Source organism: Eumetopias jubatus, unplaced genomic scaffold, assembly GCF_037043125.1.
Source record: "Eumetopias jubatus isolate StellerSeaLion01/CBP00866 unplaced genomic scaffold, mEumJub1_p1.0 scaffold_6, whole genome shotgun sequence".
NCBI classification, from domain to species: Eukaryota; Metazoa; Chordata; class Mammalia; order Carnivora; family Otariidae; genus Eumetopias; species Eumetopias jubatus.
The window spans coordinates 22,166,496-22,185,903 of record NW_028274812.1 but is presented as its reverse complement, the minus strand read 5'-3'; the positions used below and the strand labels follow the sequence as shown (position 1 = coordinate 22,185,903).

At 40.0% G+C, this 19,408-nt stretch overlaps 1 protein-coding gene across 3 annotated transcripts in view; it reads left to right on the top strand.

Moving 5' to 3' along the window:
* The window catches only part of PHACTR2 (phosphatase and actin regulator 2), a 259,522-nt gene that overhangs the window by 219,249 nt on the left and 20,865 nt on the right, over positions 1 to 19,408 (top strand). For all 3 annotated transcript variants that reach the window (XM_028121359.2, XM_028121358.2, XM_028121361.2), the window contains exons 8-10: positions 895 to 950; positions 7,035 to 7,096; positions 9,773 to 9,910. In XM_028121359.2, coding sequence (XP_027977160.1) covers positions 895 to 950; positions 7,035 to 7,096; positions 9,773 to 9,910 — 256 coding nt within the window. The remainder of the gene's footprint in view (positions 1 to 894; positions 951 to 7,034; positions 7,097 to 9,772; positions 9,911 to 19,408) is intronic.

Here is a 19,408-nt window from a genome sequence, read left to right as displayed (position 1 = left end):
GGGAGAGGGAGAGGGAGAAGCAGGCTTCCCGCAGAGCAGGGAGCCCGATGCGGGCTCGATCCCAGGACCCTGGGACCATGACCTGAGCCGAAGGCAGACGCTCAACGACTGAGCCACCCAGGCGCCCCTCAAAAGCAGTATTTCACTTGAAACTCTGTGCAGTGTAGATCAAGCATCTTTTGAGTTAGTATGAACTCTCATGCAGAAAACTTTCCTAGATTCTAATGATCTGTGTATTAATTGGGGGATAGGGAAACTGTTCTAACGGAGACCAAAAAGTGCAGTGGTCCAAATAAGACGCTGTCACGTGTTTATTTCCTTTTCACATAACAGTCCAAAGGTAGGTGGGCAGTCCATGGTGGATGGCGAGCTCTATTCCTTGCAGTCACTGGGCACCCAGATTCTGTCCTGTTGCTCTGTGGATATTCTCATCTGCATGATCCAAGCTGGCTTACGTGACCATGTTTAAGTTCTAGCCCATGGGGGAAGGAACGAGAAAAGGGAAGACACACTCAGTCATTTTAAGGGTAAAAGGCAAATGTTACAAATAACCACCCCGCTCACATCCCATCGCAGGGACTCGGCCACATGGCCACACCTTGCTGCTAGGCAGGCAGAAGTCTGTAGTTGGGAGCCACAGCTAGATCTCAGGAGGTTCTAGATCTAAAAGGAAGACGGAAGAATGGATAAGGGGGAGTACGTAGCGGTCTCAACCACAATCTTTAGTCTCCAAACTAACAGAAAGGATGGTAACCTATTTTGTAGGTTTAAAATGGATTTGTGTTTCTCAAAACAGGAAAAAAATAAAGCTTTGTGTCTTTGTTATTTTATTTTGCATCTCCCACCAAGGAGGCCTTGTTTGTAACCTGCGGTATATCCTTTTTGTCATCATAGGAGACTTAGCCAGAGGCCCACGACTGAAGAATTAGAGCAAAGAAATATCCTAAAACGTGAGTGTCTTACATTTTACAGTGATTCCTTGTGTAACCATTAACAAGCTCCCTTTAGAGGCAATCTATTTATCAGTAGGAAACCTTGATATATTTGTTATTCACAAATGATTGAAATGGCCCATTTAGATCACATTTTTATATAATTTAAAAAACAATTTCTTGAAGTTCATATTTTGTTTTATGGTTTTGAGCCTGGTAGCCCCCAGACCAGAGTCACGGTTATGACAGTTGTTTTTAAGAGAGATGAAATATATTCCATGTATTCTTTTACCCAGATATTAAATAGAAGAAAATGCTCTAGTCTGCTTGCAAATAAATGTCAAAGAAAAGGCCAAAGAATCCACAAGGAAATAAATCAAACATTCCTATATTATTATTAATAATACAGTTTGTTGCCAGGTTTAACAAATGACTCAATTTAAAACAGAATTATGGTGAAAGAAATTTTTGAGTCCTTTTCATTTTCCTTTGTTATGATAACTCTGTTTCCCTCTTGAGTTATTTATAATTTCTCGGCACTTAAGGAGTTCTCCATTCATTTTCCTACTTTATTTTCCCATTCTATTTTCCCCTCTGTTTTCTTTGACTTTACTTCTTACTTACTAGTCCAGTAGAACTTTATTGGAGTTTGTATGTTAAAGCTATAAAACTAATAGACGCGGTTTGACGTTATATAGTATATCAGTGTGGTTACCAACCACAGTGAGTTAAGTAATGGATATTTTTAAATTGAGCCTAGCTGCAGTTTTATATATTATTAACCTGGTTTCAAAAGAGCTTTTTATTGTGTGAAATATCAAAGAGCGGGGATGGGCAGAGCTCCGGATACAATAGTAAGAAGGCACTGGCATGTGGGAAATCTTTCTCAATCAGGCGTTTAGAGTCAAGTTGACTTGTCTGGATGATCCCCACTCTTCAGTCTGAGTTGTTTTCTTTCCCGAAGGAACGAAAGATTTTAACGGCATGTTTATACTATAAACATGCCATTAAATAATCGTTACTCTGCAACGACGTGGATGGAACTGGAGGGTGTTATGCTGAGTGAAATAAGTCAATCAGAGAAAGACATGTATCACATGACCTCACTGATATGAGGAATTCTTAATCTCAGGAAAGAAACTGAGTGTTACTGGAGTGGTTGGGGGTGGGAGGGATGGGGTGGCTGGGTGATAGACATTGGGGAGGGTATGTGCTACGGTGAGCGCTGTGAATTGTGCAAGACTGTTGAATCACAGATCTGTACTTCTGAAACAAATAACGCAACATATTTTAAGAAAAAAGAAAAAGAAGAAGATAACAGGAGAGGAAGAAAAGGGGAGTATGTCAGAGGGGGAGACGAACCATGAGAGATGATGGACTCTGAAAAACAAACTGAGGGTTCTAGAGGGGAGGGGGGTAGGGGGATGGGTTAGCCTGGTGATGGGTATTGAGGAGGGCACGTTCTGCATGGAGCACTGGGTGTTATGAACAAACAATGAATCATGGAACACTGCACCAAAAACTAATGATGTAATATATGGTGATTAACATAACAATAAAAAAACCTTGATAAATTATTAAAAAAAAATAATAATAATCGTTACTCTTACTAAGACAACCCAACCAGGAGAATTGCTGGTCTATGGGATTCTTTCCTTGGAATGTTCTTGTCTGGCTCTTTGTGACCAAAGACTGGAGTAGAACCCAAAGAAGGACTGAAGTGACCATCAGTGGGTAGAAGAGCCAGTATGGAGATGGAAAAAGTCATGACGAGAAAAGAAAAGAAAGTTGTGTTTTAGCGTTCTGAGGAAGGATGAAAGCAGCAGCTAATTTTGACAACGACACAAAACCAAAAAAGCTCATGGCTTTTGACAATAGGTTCCTGGAAAATATTTGTTGAATTATATTTTAGGTAAGCTCAAGTGCAGACCATAAGCTCCTAACACACAAAGATTATGTCTTATTGGATACCTAATGCAATACCTAGAAAAAAAAGGAAGAGCAGATTCTGGGTAATTCTTTACTGCTTCTGAGAGACAAATAGTGCCAAACCACACTGGTGTTTGGTTATTTGAGGAACTGTTTCATAGATGTAGAAATTTATCACACGTTGATCTTAAGTGCTGTCTTGGCTTCTATGCCCCATTTTCCTGGAGGTTCAGGGAAGAGGGAAACGCCAAAGTCAACTTCAGATTTGACTCCAGCCCTTTTCTTACTTCCTTCTTAGTTTATCTAACTATGCTTATTCTGGAAACAAAAGACACATTTCCAGTCTGGAGAGGCTGATAACTGGCTTATGATCTCCTGACATAATATTGTATAGCCAAGGGAAGCAGAAAAGAGAACTGGTGGAGGTCATCCAGAGCATTCCACTGAGCAATCCCAGGGAACTCAGCGGCATAGCTTACAATACTTTATTCAGCCTCTGTTTGCCTCTGGGTTCTTCCACATAGATTGCTCTTTTTTGTTCGTGTATTTCATCTCCGGCTTTTGTTCAAAAGCAATATGACTGACTCTTTAAAGAAAAGTCTGTGTGTGACATGGTGTGTTTGTGTGGTTTTTTTTAAGGACACTTATTTTAACTAGGTCGTCTTGTCTTGACAGACAAGGGAACTCATTCACAGCATAAACTCATTCAGCAGTTGTCAACTCCGAGCTCATCATTGGTTTAATAAACATGAGCCAGGTGTCAGTCAGTGCTGATCGCTTTCACTGGAGACCACAGGGCACATTTTATTTCTTAGTGTTTCATTCGCACTGTCCACCTTACTCCATCGCTTTCCTATTTTACGGAATTGAGGCTTTTTAAAAGAACATATAAAGTTACATTTAGTTGTACATTTTAGAACTGACTCCTTAATATTGTTAAAGGTAGAAGGTAAGTTTTGGTGCTTGAAAGGTCAATGTTTGCCTATCGGGAAAAGAGATGTTCATGGAATACCTTTTATAGCACAGGGATAGAAGTTACAGATCTATTTAGTTGTGACTGTAATTCCATCTCTATATTCTATAGAGAAAAAAATGTATCAGGTCATTAAGTGCTGCGTGTATTTTTTCCCAACGTTTTATTATGAAATTTTTTTGAATATAGAGAAAAGCTGAAAGAATTTTACAGTAGACACCCATATATGTACTATTTATATTCTACCATTAACAACTTATCACATCTTTTTTTTACATTTTATCACATCTTGCTTTATCATGTATCTGTCCTTCCATTGATCCGTGTTATTTTTTGATGGATTTCAAAGTAGATTTGTAAATGCATTTTCACTTGTTAAAAACACCCTTATAGAAAAACATGTTAAATCAGCAAAAAGAGAAACAAACCCACAAAAAAATAGTTGGCTTTTTTTAGCCTACTGTATCCAGATGGACGAGTCAAGACTATAATATTCCAGGTGCTGATGTTTTGGTGCTTTTCTGTCTTCTCCTTTTTAGCTCATCCATAAAACGCTGTGGGCAACACTTGCTAGCTGGGCAGGTTTCCTGCAGTGCCCACGGCTGTTAAACCACATGTATTGTTCGTGTGTGATGGCAAACACTTCCTGTGGCTGTTCTAGAATACCCTTCCTCCCCACCAAGCCCTGCTCTGAGGAGTTACTGAAGGCAAGATTTGTCAATGAGCTACGTCATTTCCTTCACGAATATCCCTCCAGTCTGTTTAAAGGGACCAGGAAGGTTTACATCCTCCTTTATAATTGGCCCTCTAATAAGCAAACGAAGGAAACATTTAAAAAACTCAGTGAATTTTTTAAACTAAGATTTAACCTTGATTCTTTGTAAGAGATTTTACAAGTATATAAAAAAAATGCAGAACAACAGTCATGCTGACTTCCCTCCACCTCTCACTTTCTTGAACTTCTTTAAAAGCCACAATTTCAAATATGGAAATATGTAAGGAGGTCAGCTCCTGATGTTAAAAAGAATTCCCAAGTGGTAAAATCCTGTTTATTGAACTCCCTCAACTGCAGTTGGCCCTTCTTTTTTTTGAATAGGTAACATGCTGTCGCCCAGTGTACACTATGCTTAATAAGATGAAATTATCAAATAGTCCCTTGTGAAAATTAAAGCATTTGTTGGCTTTGAGTCATATTTGATACCCACTTTTCTTTGAAAAGTACCTTTTTTTTATTAAAAGATTTTATTTATTTATTTGACAGAAAGAGACAGTGAGAGAGGGAACACAAGCAGGGGGAGTGGGAGAGGGAGAAGCAGGCTTCCGGCTGAGCAGGGAGCCCGATGTGGGACTCGATCCCAGGACTCTGGGATCATGACCTGAGCCGAAGGCAGACGCTTAATGACTGAGCCACCCAGGTGCCCCAAAAAGTACCTTTAAAAATACAGCACAGTCACTGTATAGGAGGAATTGACTAAAATGGTTTGAGGATTTTATTTTCCCTTTTATTAGTAATATCATCATAGGCGACCTTGTAAAGCCTTAGTTTGAATCACATGAACCACAAGTTTGGCTCTTGTCTATTATGTATAATTTATAACCTACATGCCTTATCCAAATCATGTAAAGTAAATATTTGACCCTAAGGATGTATTTTAAGAATACCAAAGGACATATATTTTGTGAAGCAATTAGAAAAACCTACAGTGTTTTCATAGGAAGAAACCTGAATTATAACAAAATTTGTTTGACACACGGCACTTTACTCAGTGTATTCATTGGTTTTTTCTTATCTTTGAAGCGTGATTTCAGTTTATGCTTATTCTTTGTCTAAATAACCAGACAGATCATCCTCTTTCTTATGAATTAAAATTAGTATTTTGGAAGAATGTTGAAACTTTTCCCTGTCCAGATAAGGAAAATTAATAGAGAATTTAGCATGTTCAGTTAACAAATACAGTTGGTACAAATATCGAATATTGATATTTTATCCGTGATAAAAACAATCTTAGTGGTAAGAAGTCTATTTGAATTTTAAAAATAAATTTACCTTTTCATAGAGGAAACTCTTCTTTTTTAACCTTTCGGTTGAGCCTTTGTATCATGTGATGTTCCTTCAGTAGAATTCATAACAGCAGCTTCTAAAAGATAATCTTTTTTTTTTAAGATTTTATTTTTTTTTATTTGTTTATTTGAGAGAAAGAGAAAGCACAAGAGGGGATAGGGGCAGAGGGAAAAGCAGACTCCCTGCCGAGCAGGGAGCCCGGTGCGGGACTCGATCCCGGGACTCAGGGATCATGACCTGAGCCGAAGGCAGTTGCATAACCAACTCAGCCACCCAGGCACATAAAAGATAATCTTTTGTAAGCATTGGTGTCCAAGAAGTAAAACCTGTGCTCACTTATTGAACAAATGATGGGCTGCTGGAAGCAACAGAGAGAAGTTCATCAAATAAGCAACCATTAAAACCTGAAGGGGATGTTTATTTCTTTAAAATTTCTGGTCATTTTTCTCTTTATCCCATCCATTGGACAGCATTCGTTAAATTGGCCATTAAATTGTACCATTTGGTGAAGCCCTAGAGAAACAGAAGACTTTGGAAAGTCAAAGTCACAAGAAAATAAATCATCCCCATCAACAGTACACCATAATAACCCCATTCAGAACATTCTGGTTTGAAGGCAGAGTCCAAAGAAATGACTGCATTTTGCTTCTGTGGAAACCAAAGCAGACAAATCAAGTATTTTGGTTGGATTTGAATGGAAATCAACTCAGACATGCATCAGATGGTTCTAATTTGCTCTTTTGATATGTCTCAGATTTTCATGTGAAGGCCAGATCCAGAAATAAATGTTTATCTGGATTCTGATAAATTGTGCTTATAAGCCCAAGAGATGTTCAGCAATGAAAGATTTTCACCAGAGTGTGGGCACTCCTGTAATTTTTTTCAGAATGGAATATGAAGTCAGGAAGCTAAAAGGCTTACAATTAGTAAAGAAACCAATCCCATAAGGAGAAAAAGTAATGTGTATATAAATTAATGATCGATCTTTCTGCAAAACCTTTTGACAACTTTTTAAAGATGTTGGAATGTTTGGTCACTAAGTCAAATAATTGTGGCCTGATCTACTTTTCTGATTATAAAATCATTTATAGTAACTAAGTCTTCATGCCTTTCCTCTCCCATCTCCATTAATAAACAGAAAAGAATGAAGAAGAAGAACAAGAAGCAAAAATGGAACTTAAGCGCAGACTCAGCAGAAAGGTGATGAAACTATGACTGTTAATGAGCATGTGTGTTTTGAGATCTACTTCATTATTTAAATGCAAATCAGCTGTCTGCCTTTAAATCTAACATTGAGGAATACTTATTCCTATTAGCCAATAACCAATCATAGACATTAAAATCAATGTAATGTATACGATATGAGTTATGTTTATATTTACAATTGCATGCTATGCTAATTTTGAAAAGCTAACAATCAGAAGTTTTAAATTACATTTACTGATTATGAAAATAACATATAATCTATGTGAATTTTTTTAAGTGCAGAAAGGAACAAAAAAGAGAAAAATCACACAAATGTCTTTTATTCAGAGATAACCATTATTAACATTTCAATATATAGTTTTTAAAAATGCTCACGTTTTCTGTGCAGTCTTGGAAATAGTCGGTAAATATGAAATTGGAGACCTGCCACTATTCCATGTGCACTGGGTCAGTAATTTATTACATGAACTTGATCACCCAAGTTGCCTGCCACGGTGCTACCCACATTGACAAGTGGCTTACCTCCAAGACTCAGAGTTGTTTCCACCCATTCATGAAAATATAGATCTGATACCTGGGCCATCACTCTTTTCTGGAAGTGGTAGTAATAGTCTTAGGAAAAATTAAGCACTATCAGAGTTTATATTTCATGATATTTCATTATAAATCTGTATTCAGTAATTCTTCAGATAGACCTTTCACACTTGGATAAGGCAGGGTGAGTAAAATATGACATCTGCGGGGAAGTGTGTGACCTGACCCACATTTATTTGGGCTGGCTGGGGAGTCCACAGCCAAAGCATTCTAAGGCAGGGAGAAGAAACAATGTTCCCATGGAAAAGTTGGAGATTGTATTTTGAGAGTTTTCGGTTTTGATTTTTAGGGAAAGAGATCCTTAATTCATCTCTCTTTTTTTTTTCAAAGACCCTAAATGACAGGTAATGATCAACCTGAAAAAGATTCTATAAACTGAATTGCTAGAGATGGCTCTTCTAACATTCAGTGGCTGTTAAGTTACCAGCTACAGATAAGCAGTAGCCCCTCCTCATTGTTTCAGGCTCACCCCTGCCATACATAATAATCTTTTCTCCATCCAGTTGAGACCCTCCAGGAGGCAACAGAGCCCGCCGTGAGCCCTGACGGCTGAACCCTGATTCCCACTGGCCTCCACTCTACAGAGCTCTCTGCCATAGATGCAGGACATTCCATAGCACGAATAGCACAGTCCTAAAGGGCAAGACAGGAGGAAGAATTTCTGACCCATGTGGTCTCTGGTCACTGGCCTTTTGGGCACTTCATAGAGGCCTTGGTGTCTCTACCTCCTTAGCGCCACCTGCCCCAGAGAAGCAGTAAGAAGCTAGCAGTAGAGACGGGACAACAACTGAGAGCAGAAGAGAACCACTTAGATCGTTCCTCCCTCTGTCCATTGCCTACCAGGGCTTTATGAAGCTAGAAGGAGCCACGGTTGCCATACTCCAGCTCAAGTGAACTCAGAGTGTAGACCCAGGCCTTCTAAGGGTCCTTGAAGGACTTGACTATTGACCTAGTTCAGCCTCTGATTTTACTCAAGAGGAAACTGAGGCTTAGGAAAGGGGATTTTTTTTTTACCACAAAAACATCATTTTTGTGTGTCCTAGTGCTTAATTTTTTTTTTTTTTAAATTGAATCTGTGCAAATGAGGAACCCCTCCAAAGAGGACCACTTAAGACAGTGGATGGTCCGGCTATATGCATAGTACAGATATGGATAGAAAAGGTACTGGAAATGGACCCCATGGGTACAACAGAAGCCTGGGCCTATGACGTCTTCAGACCGAGAGAGGCCACAAGAGCATGAACCTCAGGAGAAGAGAGTAGATGACGCCTGTCAGCCAGGGGCCAGGACTCTTTAGTCTCTCAGAACCAAGAATCTCTTATTCCTGGGCTTGGGAAAGGAGAGCAAATACACGGGGCTGAGTGGATTAAACAGAACTATAAATTTGAATTTGACAAAGACCATAGGAGGAATCCGAGCTATTAGAAGTGTCTTAATCGTCTCAGCCTACTTTCAGCAGTCCTGGCCCACTGAATGTACTCTTCCGTGCCCCCTGCGGCTTTCTGCACAGCACCTTTTGCAGCAAGCAAGGGTGATGTCAAATCTGGGCATGGGTCCCTGGTCTGTCACAGAAGACTGCTACAAGTGCAACCTTCACCGGACCATCTCTTTGTCATAACTTTGTGCGTTTCTGAATATAAAGGTTTAATATACTAGGAACAGAGATCTCATTTCTAGAAGTTAAGAGTGCATTTGTCTGGATGATTCAGTCTCCAAACCAGCCAGCCTCTATCTGAATTGCTCTTGTGTCTGTGTTGCTTCGTGCTCCTTGTGTCAGAGATGACAGGTGTCTTTATGACAGTGCCAGGCAAGGTGGGGAAAATAGCATAACGCACATGGCTGCCAAAGCCTGTGACCTATCTAACAATGGAGGTTTTTATAGTCTCAGAATTAGGGCACACTGCTTTCTGGTTCTCATTAGAAACTCCCAAGATGCTGCTACCTTTTTTTTTCTTTTGGATATCTGAAAGTGACCTTATTCAACCATAACTTTGAAGTTCTCTATAGAAAGCTTGCCACCATGAGACTGTAAATGGTTTCCTGAACTTGTCCTTCTTTTTCCCTATCCACCTGCAGCTCAGCCTGAGACCCACAGTGGCGGAACTACAAGCTCGAAGGATCCTGCGGTTTAACGAGTATGTAGAAGTCACCGATTCTCCCGACTACGATCGCCGGGCAGACAAGCCCTGGGCCAGGTTAACACCTGCAGACAAGGCAAGGGCCCTCATGTTTTTAGCCATGATTTTATTTGTTTATGATTTTATTGCTTTTCTCAAAACTTCAGTATCCACTTACCCCCCCTCCACACACACACACACACACACACACACACACATTCAGTCATCCTAGGAGGCCAGATAGTACCAGATAGCTCAACAATTTTCTGCCTTTTGTTATTTAAGCCACTTAAGAGATATATTTTGTAATATCAGTGAGGTTCTTTCAGCTAAGTCTCAGAAAAATTCTTTCTTGGTTACCATGTAACCTGCCTGCATTCATACCTGGATTGAGGGTGGGGTGGTCCCACAGCCATGATTTATCCTTACCCTTAGAAAATACAATTTATACAAGTTACCATTTTTTTAAGTTTTTTTTTTTTTTTATTTATTGAGAGAGAGAGAATGGTAGAGAGAGAGAGCATGAAGAGGGAAGAAGGTCAGAGGGAGAAACAGACTCCCCGCCAAGCAGGAAGCCCAATGCGGGACTCGATCCCGGGACTCCGGGATCATGACCTGAGCCGAAGGCAGTCGCTTAACCGACTGAGCCACCCAGGCGCCCTCAAGTTATCATTTTAAGGGGATATCTTAAGGGGTGCCTAGCTGGCTCAATTGGTAGAACATTTGACTCTTGATCTCAGGGTCATGAGTTCAAGCCCCACATTGGGCATGGAGCCTACTTAAAAGAAAAATTTAAAAAAATAATAAATAAAATAAAAGGATATGTTAACAGTGAAAAATGTATTGCTCTATATCAAGGCCAGCACACTTTTTCTATAAACGGCCAGAGTAAATATTTTAGGCCTTGTGGTCCATACAGTCTTTGTTGCAACAGCTCAGCTCTGCTGTTAGAGTATGAAAACAGCCATGGGCAGTATGTAAGTGAATGTATGGATATGTGTTCCAATAAAACTTTATTTACAAAAACAGATGGTGGGCCAGATTTGCCCTGTGGGCCATGGTTTACCAACCCCTAATCTATATCGTAGCTCACAGTTCAGAAAAACTGAAATGTATAATGGGTCACATTATGGAGAAAGACTATTTTATGAATAATATGGTTCCAAAGCCAAAGAATTTTGCCAACCTTTTGTTCTCAAAGTCTTCACTTTAGGATTTTCCTAATATCCCACATAATGATTTCTTTTTTCTTTTTTTTTCCAAATAATGATTTCTAAATTTTGTTTCTGTGAAAAATGTGGTATCAAATAAACTCATGCCACATCCAGTCTTAATGCTAGAGCTAGGTATTTAATTACATGCTGGGCATTTTAGTAGAGGTTTCATACTGTAAAGCACCTACTGCAGGTAGGTATATATTGGAGCTATAGATCAGAAATCATTTGCTCAGGGCTCTTGGGTGGCTCAACGGTTAAGCGTCTGACTCTTGATTTTGGCTCAGGTCGTGATCTTGGAGTCGTGAGATTGAGCCCTGTGTCTGGCTCTGTGCTCAGCAGGGAGTCCGCTTGAGATTCTCTCTCTCTCTCAAATAAATAAATAAATATCATTTGCTCTTAGGAAGAAATGAAAACTAAGGAAGAAGAAATGAAAACTGGGGAGGAAAAAGGTCATAAAGGAAGGATGTTTGGAATGAGAATAGAGGGAAGGAGGCTGGGAATAGCACCCAAGGGACCCGACATTGACGAAAAGGTGGTAAAACACAGAGAAGAAATGTCTGTGAGGTGGGGAAAGAGGAAGATGTAGCCCAACAGCCTAGGAAGAAGAAGGTCAGGTCGCAAGTGGTTAGGGACATGGTAAGAGGGGGCATTTTAGGAGTCTGGTGGGTGGAAGCCTGACTTGTGGAGACAAGGAGAATAAAATACAACCTCAAGAGTCTTGGCTGTGATGGAGAAGTGATAAGAGGAGGAAGTCACCTGAGGGGTGATGACTGTGGAGGCTGCAAGTTTCTATATACATAAGAAATACCTGAGCGATCTTTTATGCCACGAAGATGGAGCCAAAAGAAAGGGAGAGGTTGAATCTATATTAGAAAAGGTCGGTAACTAATAGAGTAGGGCATAATCAGTGGAGCAGCAGGAGAACATGTGTATGTAGAAAAGGCAAGGAAGAGACCCTTGAGGTTGGGATGAGGGCACAGGCTGAGGTATGTGCCCTGACAATGTAGGCTTCCCAAGGCAGGTAAAATCTCTCAGGTTGAGGGCAGCCTCCAGGGGACGAAGAAGACCAAAACTCAGGTCACGTGTCAAGCTCACCACCAATCAGTGCCTCGTTTCCTGAGGAAACGTCAAGTTTATGGAGTACCAGGAATTGCCTGTAAACTACTTAATGTGGTTTCTTGTCCTCACGTCCAGCCCCCAGCTGTTCCCTAGGTGACCAAGAGGAAGAGCCTGGTCTTGAGAGCTGTATGTTCTGGTCAGAGGGTATACTCATGGATGCACGTGCAGTGAGTGACCGAGCGTGCATGGAGCGTGAGGGGGAAGGTGGGAGGATTTGGGGGCAAGCCCTCCCAGCCTTGAGGTGAGCCTTGAAGGTATCTCTTAAAGCATGGTGTGGACAGCGGGAGCCTGCTGTTCGCCTGATGCTCACCCCTCACATCCAGGTGGTCAGCAAGTTGTCATGGGGTGTGAGAAACATGTTTCCCCCTGGGAGCCCCTCTCGGGCTGATGTGAATCGCAGCTAAGAGCACTAAGTGTGTTTTATCTTGATCACAGCCTGTAGCCAGCAGCCCTTTGCTCTTTCCTTTTCTGCCTCCCACTTAATTCTGAGTGGTTCCCACTGCTTTATCTGCCTTCCATCCTGCACTTTCTCCTCGCCGTTCAGCAGCGATAGACTGCACTTATGACCTCGTGTGGTATCTGACACCCACAAAGAAACACGAGGCTTTAGGTCAGGTGCAGTCTTTAGAGTGAGTGTTAACAATGGATAACATTTCTTTCTCAACCCTAACTCTATCTCAGGTCTTACACATTTTCCTGGCATTTTATTTTTTCAGTTGTGAATTATATCACGTGATAGAGAATATATGAAACAAATGTACCATTTAAATAATAAAAAGAAGACACCTGTTTTATTAATCCCTGAGTATTACTAGTACCTGAACAGGGCCCTGTGGGCTCCTCCCCAATTGCTTTTCCCTCCCTTCCATAACCACGACTTTTGTGTTAATCATTCTCTTTCTTTTCTTTTTAAGAGTTTAACCACCTTATATATACCCCTAAACAATACATATGTATTTCTTGGTTTTGCCAGTTTGGGAGTCTTAGGGATTGGAATCATACAAAGTTCTTCTGGGTGTTACATCATTCAATTAACAAAAGAATCTGGGTTGATGGACTAGGTGATAGTGACTCTTTTTCACTGGAATATAATACTTCGTTGTATGTTTAAGTCACAAAGTAATTATCCATTCAATTGTTAATTATGTAGCTGGTTTCCAGATTTTAGGTGTGCAGGCTGTATTCTATGGAGATTCCTGTATCATCTTCAAGTTCACTGATCCAAGACTTTTTCTAACATATATTCCTTGTGATGGAATTGCTGGATCCTGGAATGTAGGAATATTCAGGGAAACTAGGCAGCGTCAGCAGTCTTCCAAAATGATCATTTCTGGTTTACCCTTCCACAGCCAAGGTTACCCGTAGTCCAATATTCTTGCCAACATGTGATGGTCAGTCTTTTTGTTTTGTTTTTTTTATTTGACAACCTAGTGGTTATGAAATAACATTTCATTGTACTTACACTTTGCCTCTCATTAATTATTAATGAGGTTGAGCATATTTTTATACCTATTGGGCATTCAGGTTCCACTTCTGTGCCTGTCTTTTGTCTGTTTTCTTTTGGGTTGTCAATTTCTTGTTGATTCATAAGAATTCTTCATATATTCCAATAATATATAGTGCAAATATGTATATATCTCCCAATTCATGACATTTCGTTCTCTTTATGGTTATCTTTTGACATAAAGAGATTTCTTAAATTTAATGTTGTGAATTTATCTACCTTTTCTTTGTGGCTTGTGATTTCTTTGAAAAAATTCTTCCCATACCAAAATCATAAATGTATTCTGCTGTACTGTTTTTTTTGTTTTTGTTTTTGTTTTTTCAAGATTTTATTTGTTTATTTGACAGAGAAAGACACAGCGAGAGAAGGAACACAAGCAGGGGGAGTGGGAGAGGGAGAAGCGGACTCCCAGCTGAGCAGGGAGCCCGATGCAGGGCTGGATCCCAGGACCCTGGGATCATAACCTGAGCCAAAGGCAGATGCTTAGCGACTGAGCCACCCAGGCACCCCAACTGCTATACTGTTCTAAAACATTTATAGTTTTGGTGTTCACATTTAAGTTGTTAATTTACCTAGAACTGATATTTTTAGAAGATATAAGATAAGCCTTGAGCTCTGTGGATCATCTCTAATATGTTTCCTATGTTGCTATTTGCTCTTTGATCTTTCTCCTAATTTTCTTGGCTTTATTTGGCCATTCTTTTCTAACTTAAGGTGGACTCCCTAAATTATTAACCTTCTGGGGTGCTTGGGTGGGAGCGTCTGACTTCAGCTCAGGACCCTGGGATTGAGCCCTGCATCAGGCTCCCCGCTCAGCAGGCAGTCAAGATTCTCCCTCTCCCTCTGTCCTCCCCACTCCACTCTCTCTCAAATGAATAAATAAAATCTTAAAAAAAGAATAAATCATTAACCCTCTTCCTTTCTTATTTTCTGATACAAGCACTGAAGGCTATAAATGATGCTGTATGTCAGTGGTTCCCAACCTTAAGTGCATGTTGCTCTCATGGAGCAGGGTGGGGGTGCTTTAAGAACGGTGACACCTGGGCGCCTGGGTGGCTCAGTTGGTTGAGCGGCTGCCTTCGGCTCAGGTCATGATCCTGGAGTCCCGGGATCGAGTCCCACATCGGGCTCCCTGCTTGGCGGGGAGTCTGCTTCTCCCTCTGACCCTCTTCCCTCTCGTGCTATCTCTCATTCCCTCTCTCTCAAATAAATAAATAAAATCTTAAAAAAAAAAAAAAACGGTGACACCTGGGTCTGGGTCCCACCCCTAAAGATCCTGATTTAATTGGACTGTGGTATGACTTTAAATATTGAGATTTTAAAAATATGTGGTCAGTAATGATAAGTGTCCCATATATCCTTGAAAACAGTGTACGTTCTACAGTTCTGGGGTATGGAGTTTGAAATATGTCTGAAACTTAAGCTTGTGAGTCTCATTCAGATTTCTGTATCCTTCCCTTTTTTTCTTTTCTTTTTTTTTTTTTTGTCTGTTTGGTCCCATACCAAGAGAGGGATATGTTACCTCTCCCACTACATATATGGATCTTTCCTTCTCTGTAATTCTATTTTGCTTTCTATATTCTGAGATTGTGTCAAAAATGTATATAAGTTTAGGATAATTACATTTTCCTGATGAAGTGTTTATTATGAGACTATTCAAGAAATGCTTTCTATCATAAAGACTTTATGATATATAAAAATTTATAGTATATAAATATACTATATTTAATATTATTTTAATATAAAGGTGAGTTATTTTGGACTGCCTTAGTGCTATGAATTCAGGCTGTAAACCCATGTGAGGGCTACTTACCGATTCATATTCTCAGGGTAGATTTAATTCTGCCTCACCTGCCAAGCACCAGCATGACATCATCTGTGCTGTCCTCTGGGGATCAGACATTCTAGCGCACCCTTCCCTGAGGCTATGCCATAAGAGCTCCTTCCTGAGGCGGGAGGGTCATTCATTAGACTTTCTACCTTGGGCAGGTTTCTTCACTGGTCTTCAGTATCTCACCAAACTATGAAAATGACCGCTCACAGTTACCACATTTAACATTGCAAATGCCCTCAAGGTCAAAGCCAATTTTGGTGCTCAGCTTACTTCATTTCTCTGGGCTTCGTCTTCATTTATTCTTTTATGTCAAAGTTTTTTTTACTTTCTTACTGGCTGATCAGGACATTTAAAATAATTTTTAAATGTTATATTCAGCATTTTAGTTGTTTTTCAATAGAAGGCCTAGTCAAGGCACCTGGTGTGTTGTTTTATAAAAAATAGTGTAGGGGCACCTGCCTGGCTCAGTCAGAAGAGCATGCAACTCTTGAGCTTGGGGTCATGGGTTCGAGCTCCATGCTGCATGTAGAGATTACTAAAAAAAACAAAATAAAAACATCTTTAAAAAAAAGAAATAGTGTATACCATTTACAAGTTTTCTTCCATTCTCCTCCCCTAGTTGTGGGCTTTTGGTCACTTACCTCTCATTTAGTGACTCCTAGTTGACCCTGTTCCAGTCACCATTTCTGTGCAGTGAACTTCCCAAAACTTAGTGGCTGAAAATGACAACTATTTTATTCTATCTTATAGATTGTGGGTTGGGGATATAGTCAGGACTCAGCTGGGCAATTCTGCTTTTCATGAGGTTGACTCTGGTCACTCAGTGTTCCTCAGCTGACAAAGAGGTTGCTCTGGAGGGTCCCAGATGTCTTCTTTACATGTCTTGTACCTTCTAGAGCATGGCTCGGAAGCTGGGCTCACTTGAGCATGGCTCAGAAGCTGTCCACCAGAGCACCTACACATGGCCTCTTCAGCAGAGTGGCCTCAGAGTGGTCAGCCTTCTTACATGGTAGCTGGCCTTCCCCAGAGCAAGTGCCCCAAGAGAACAAGGTGAAAGCTGTATGACCATATCTGACCCCACTTCAGAAGACACCCAGCCTTACTCCACCACATTCTGTTAGTTACAGGGCAAGGGGAATTAGCTCTTTCTCTCAGTGGGGGATCAGCAAGGTCATATTGCAGAAGAACATGTGGGCTGGATGTGTGATTGCCGCCATCTTTTACAAATATAATTGCCACATCCACCATTCCCAGCTAGCTTGATATTCCAATGCTGAACTTCACAGAGGCAGGTAGGGGGTGGCCAGGGAAGTGAGTAAAGATCACAGCAGGTGCAAAGTATGCAAGCAGTGAGAGTCTCAATGATTAAATTTTCCATACCCTAGAAATAGTTTCTAACTTGTTGAAAGGTTAAACTCATCCATCTCTAGTCATAATGGAGAGGATTTTTCTTTTTAACTTCGTGTAGAAACAAGAATAGATTTTTCTGCTGGACTTAAGCTGCAGGGGAGATCTACTTGGTCAGTTTCTCTTCTGCAGGCCTCCTCTCTGTTCAAGAGTACTTTAAAGGCACATGACTGGCATCTCCCCCGCAGAGCAAACTCTGAGCCCCAGAGTGCAGCCAGAATCCCTCCCTCCTCACATCTGAGGCTCACATATTTGTACCCTATGACATTGTCTCTCCCATTTCTCCTGACACTTGTGAAAGTCTAAAGGGCAGCATTTTTAGAACTGGAATTATGTTGTAAAAATTTTTTCCTGTTGTAAAATAAGAAGAATATCTTTTAGCTTAAAAAAATGTACACTTTTTAAAGATAGAAGATAGAAAAAAATGCAACAATTTAAAATGCCGTTAATGTAAGTACATTGTGCATACACAAGTGTCTCATGTTTGTTGGTAAAAATCAGAATATTCAAAAATACAAAAAGAAATAACAATGAATGCATATTACTGCATTAATGCATATTATTGTGTATTATTTAATGCTCATTAATGTACATTAATGCACATTAATGCATATTATTTTCTACCTAATGCTGAAAAAAATAAAGTTACTTGTTTTCTCTAGAAGTTAAAAAAGGAGAGTAGTGAAATGTTACTTATTGCCCAGAGATACTAAAACTATTAATGGTCTTAGTGTATTTTTTTATTTTAGTATGAAAATAATACATGGCTAATCATCATCATTATAACAGGCATTTCTGGATTTCTGTTGCTTTTTACTGTAAAACACTTCGTAATGCATAATGAGCAGGTTAAAGATAATGTATTTTATTCAATGGGTATATTTTATTCTATAAGTAATATATTTTATACCAATTAAGTATAAAAATCTGTAATTTAACTTTCAGGTTAAAAAAGAGTTTTACTTTTTATAACTTTTGAACTGTATATCCCATTTAAAGAAAAAAAAATATTGGAACTAACTATTTCCACCTCTGCTCTCAAAATAAACACTGAACTTCCTGCCTCCTAAAGACACCATCCTTTCTTTCTCTTTTCTTAGTACTAAGTCTTAGCCCCACTAAGATACTACTTTGCATTTAAAAAAAATCTTTGCAATTCAAGTATAAAGAGAAGAAATCAGGAGGTTGCCAATAACCAGTCAATGCCCATTCTATGAAAGCACTGTAGGGAATCTCATAAATCTGGTAGTCTTATTAAATTGCTCAAATTAGGAAAGAGAAATGGTGGGAGAAATGCCTTATTAATTGTGAATTTTTTTGTCTCCCCCCATTAATTGTGAATTTGATTGAGCTTAATTCACCTTTGAGATACCATTTTTAATTTTAGAATATATGTATTTGAGTAGAGCACTAGAAACAGATACATATACAGTAAGATAGAGCGTCTGTCTATATCTGTGCTGAAGTAGATAAATGGGCCCTAAGATGACGGGACAGGCAAAGCCAGAGAAGGCCATCAACTTGGCCTGAAGACCGAGGCTCACCTCCTGGTAGTTGCCATCTCCCAGGGTAGGCGCTGGAAATTCCATCCATGGTGGAGATGGGAGGGCAGGCTTTGGAGCTGGGCATCTAAAGGTTTGATTCCTGACTTGGCCACTTGGAAGATGTTTGACTTTGGCCAAGTCACTTAAGTCCGGTTTCCTCGCTAGTAGAGCCAGTTATATCCATCTTGGGAATTAGGTAGTGTATCCATAAAGTTCCAGCTCATTAATAAATGGTAGCGCTTACCAGTGTTAGATTCATGGTCAGGCTTAATAATCTAAGCTTTGTGTTCCCCATTGGTGACATTTTCACTATGCAATGAAGCCTCAGTCTACAATCTAGTCTAAAATTATCTAGTGAAAGAGAATTGAAAATTCAGATGATACATGGATTTGTCCAAGAAGATACTCAGTAATTATTTATTAATATATTAAGAACTGTCTTACATACTGGGGACATAAAGATGAACATACTCCCCTTCCAGGAATGCACTGTCTATAAACAGGTTGCAGGAAAAACAGATTTTAATTCTATGCAGAGACATTCTTGGCCTGTTCCTGGTTGTCCTGCAGCAAAGAGTACACTTATATACTCATGGCATAGAGCTTGATGAGTAGTCATGAAATTCCCTCCAGGGGCGCCTGGGTGGCTCAGTCGGTTAAGTGTCTGCCCTAGGCTCAGTTCATGATCTCCGGGTCCTGGGATCAAGCCCCACGTCAGGCTTCCTGCTCAGTGAGTCTGCTTCTCCCTCTCTCTCTGCCCTTCCCCCCAAACCCCGCTGCTCATGCTCTCTCTCTCAAAAAAAGAAAATCTTAAAAATAAAAAAAAATTCCCTCCTTGTTCCATATCAGATTTTTATCAAAGAAATAAGCAAAAAACATCAAATGAGGGGAACTCTAGTTAATCTTGGCCTCACAGCTCATGTTATTTGAGAAGGCAGCAGGGTCCATATTTTCAACAAAACACCTGTTG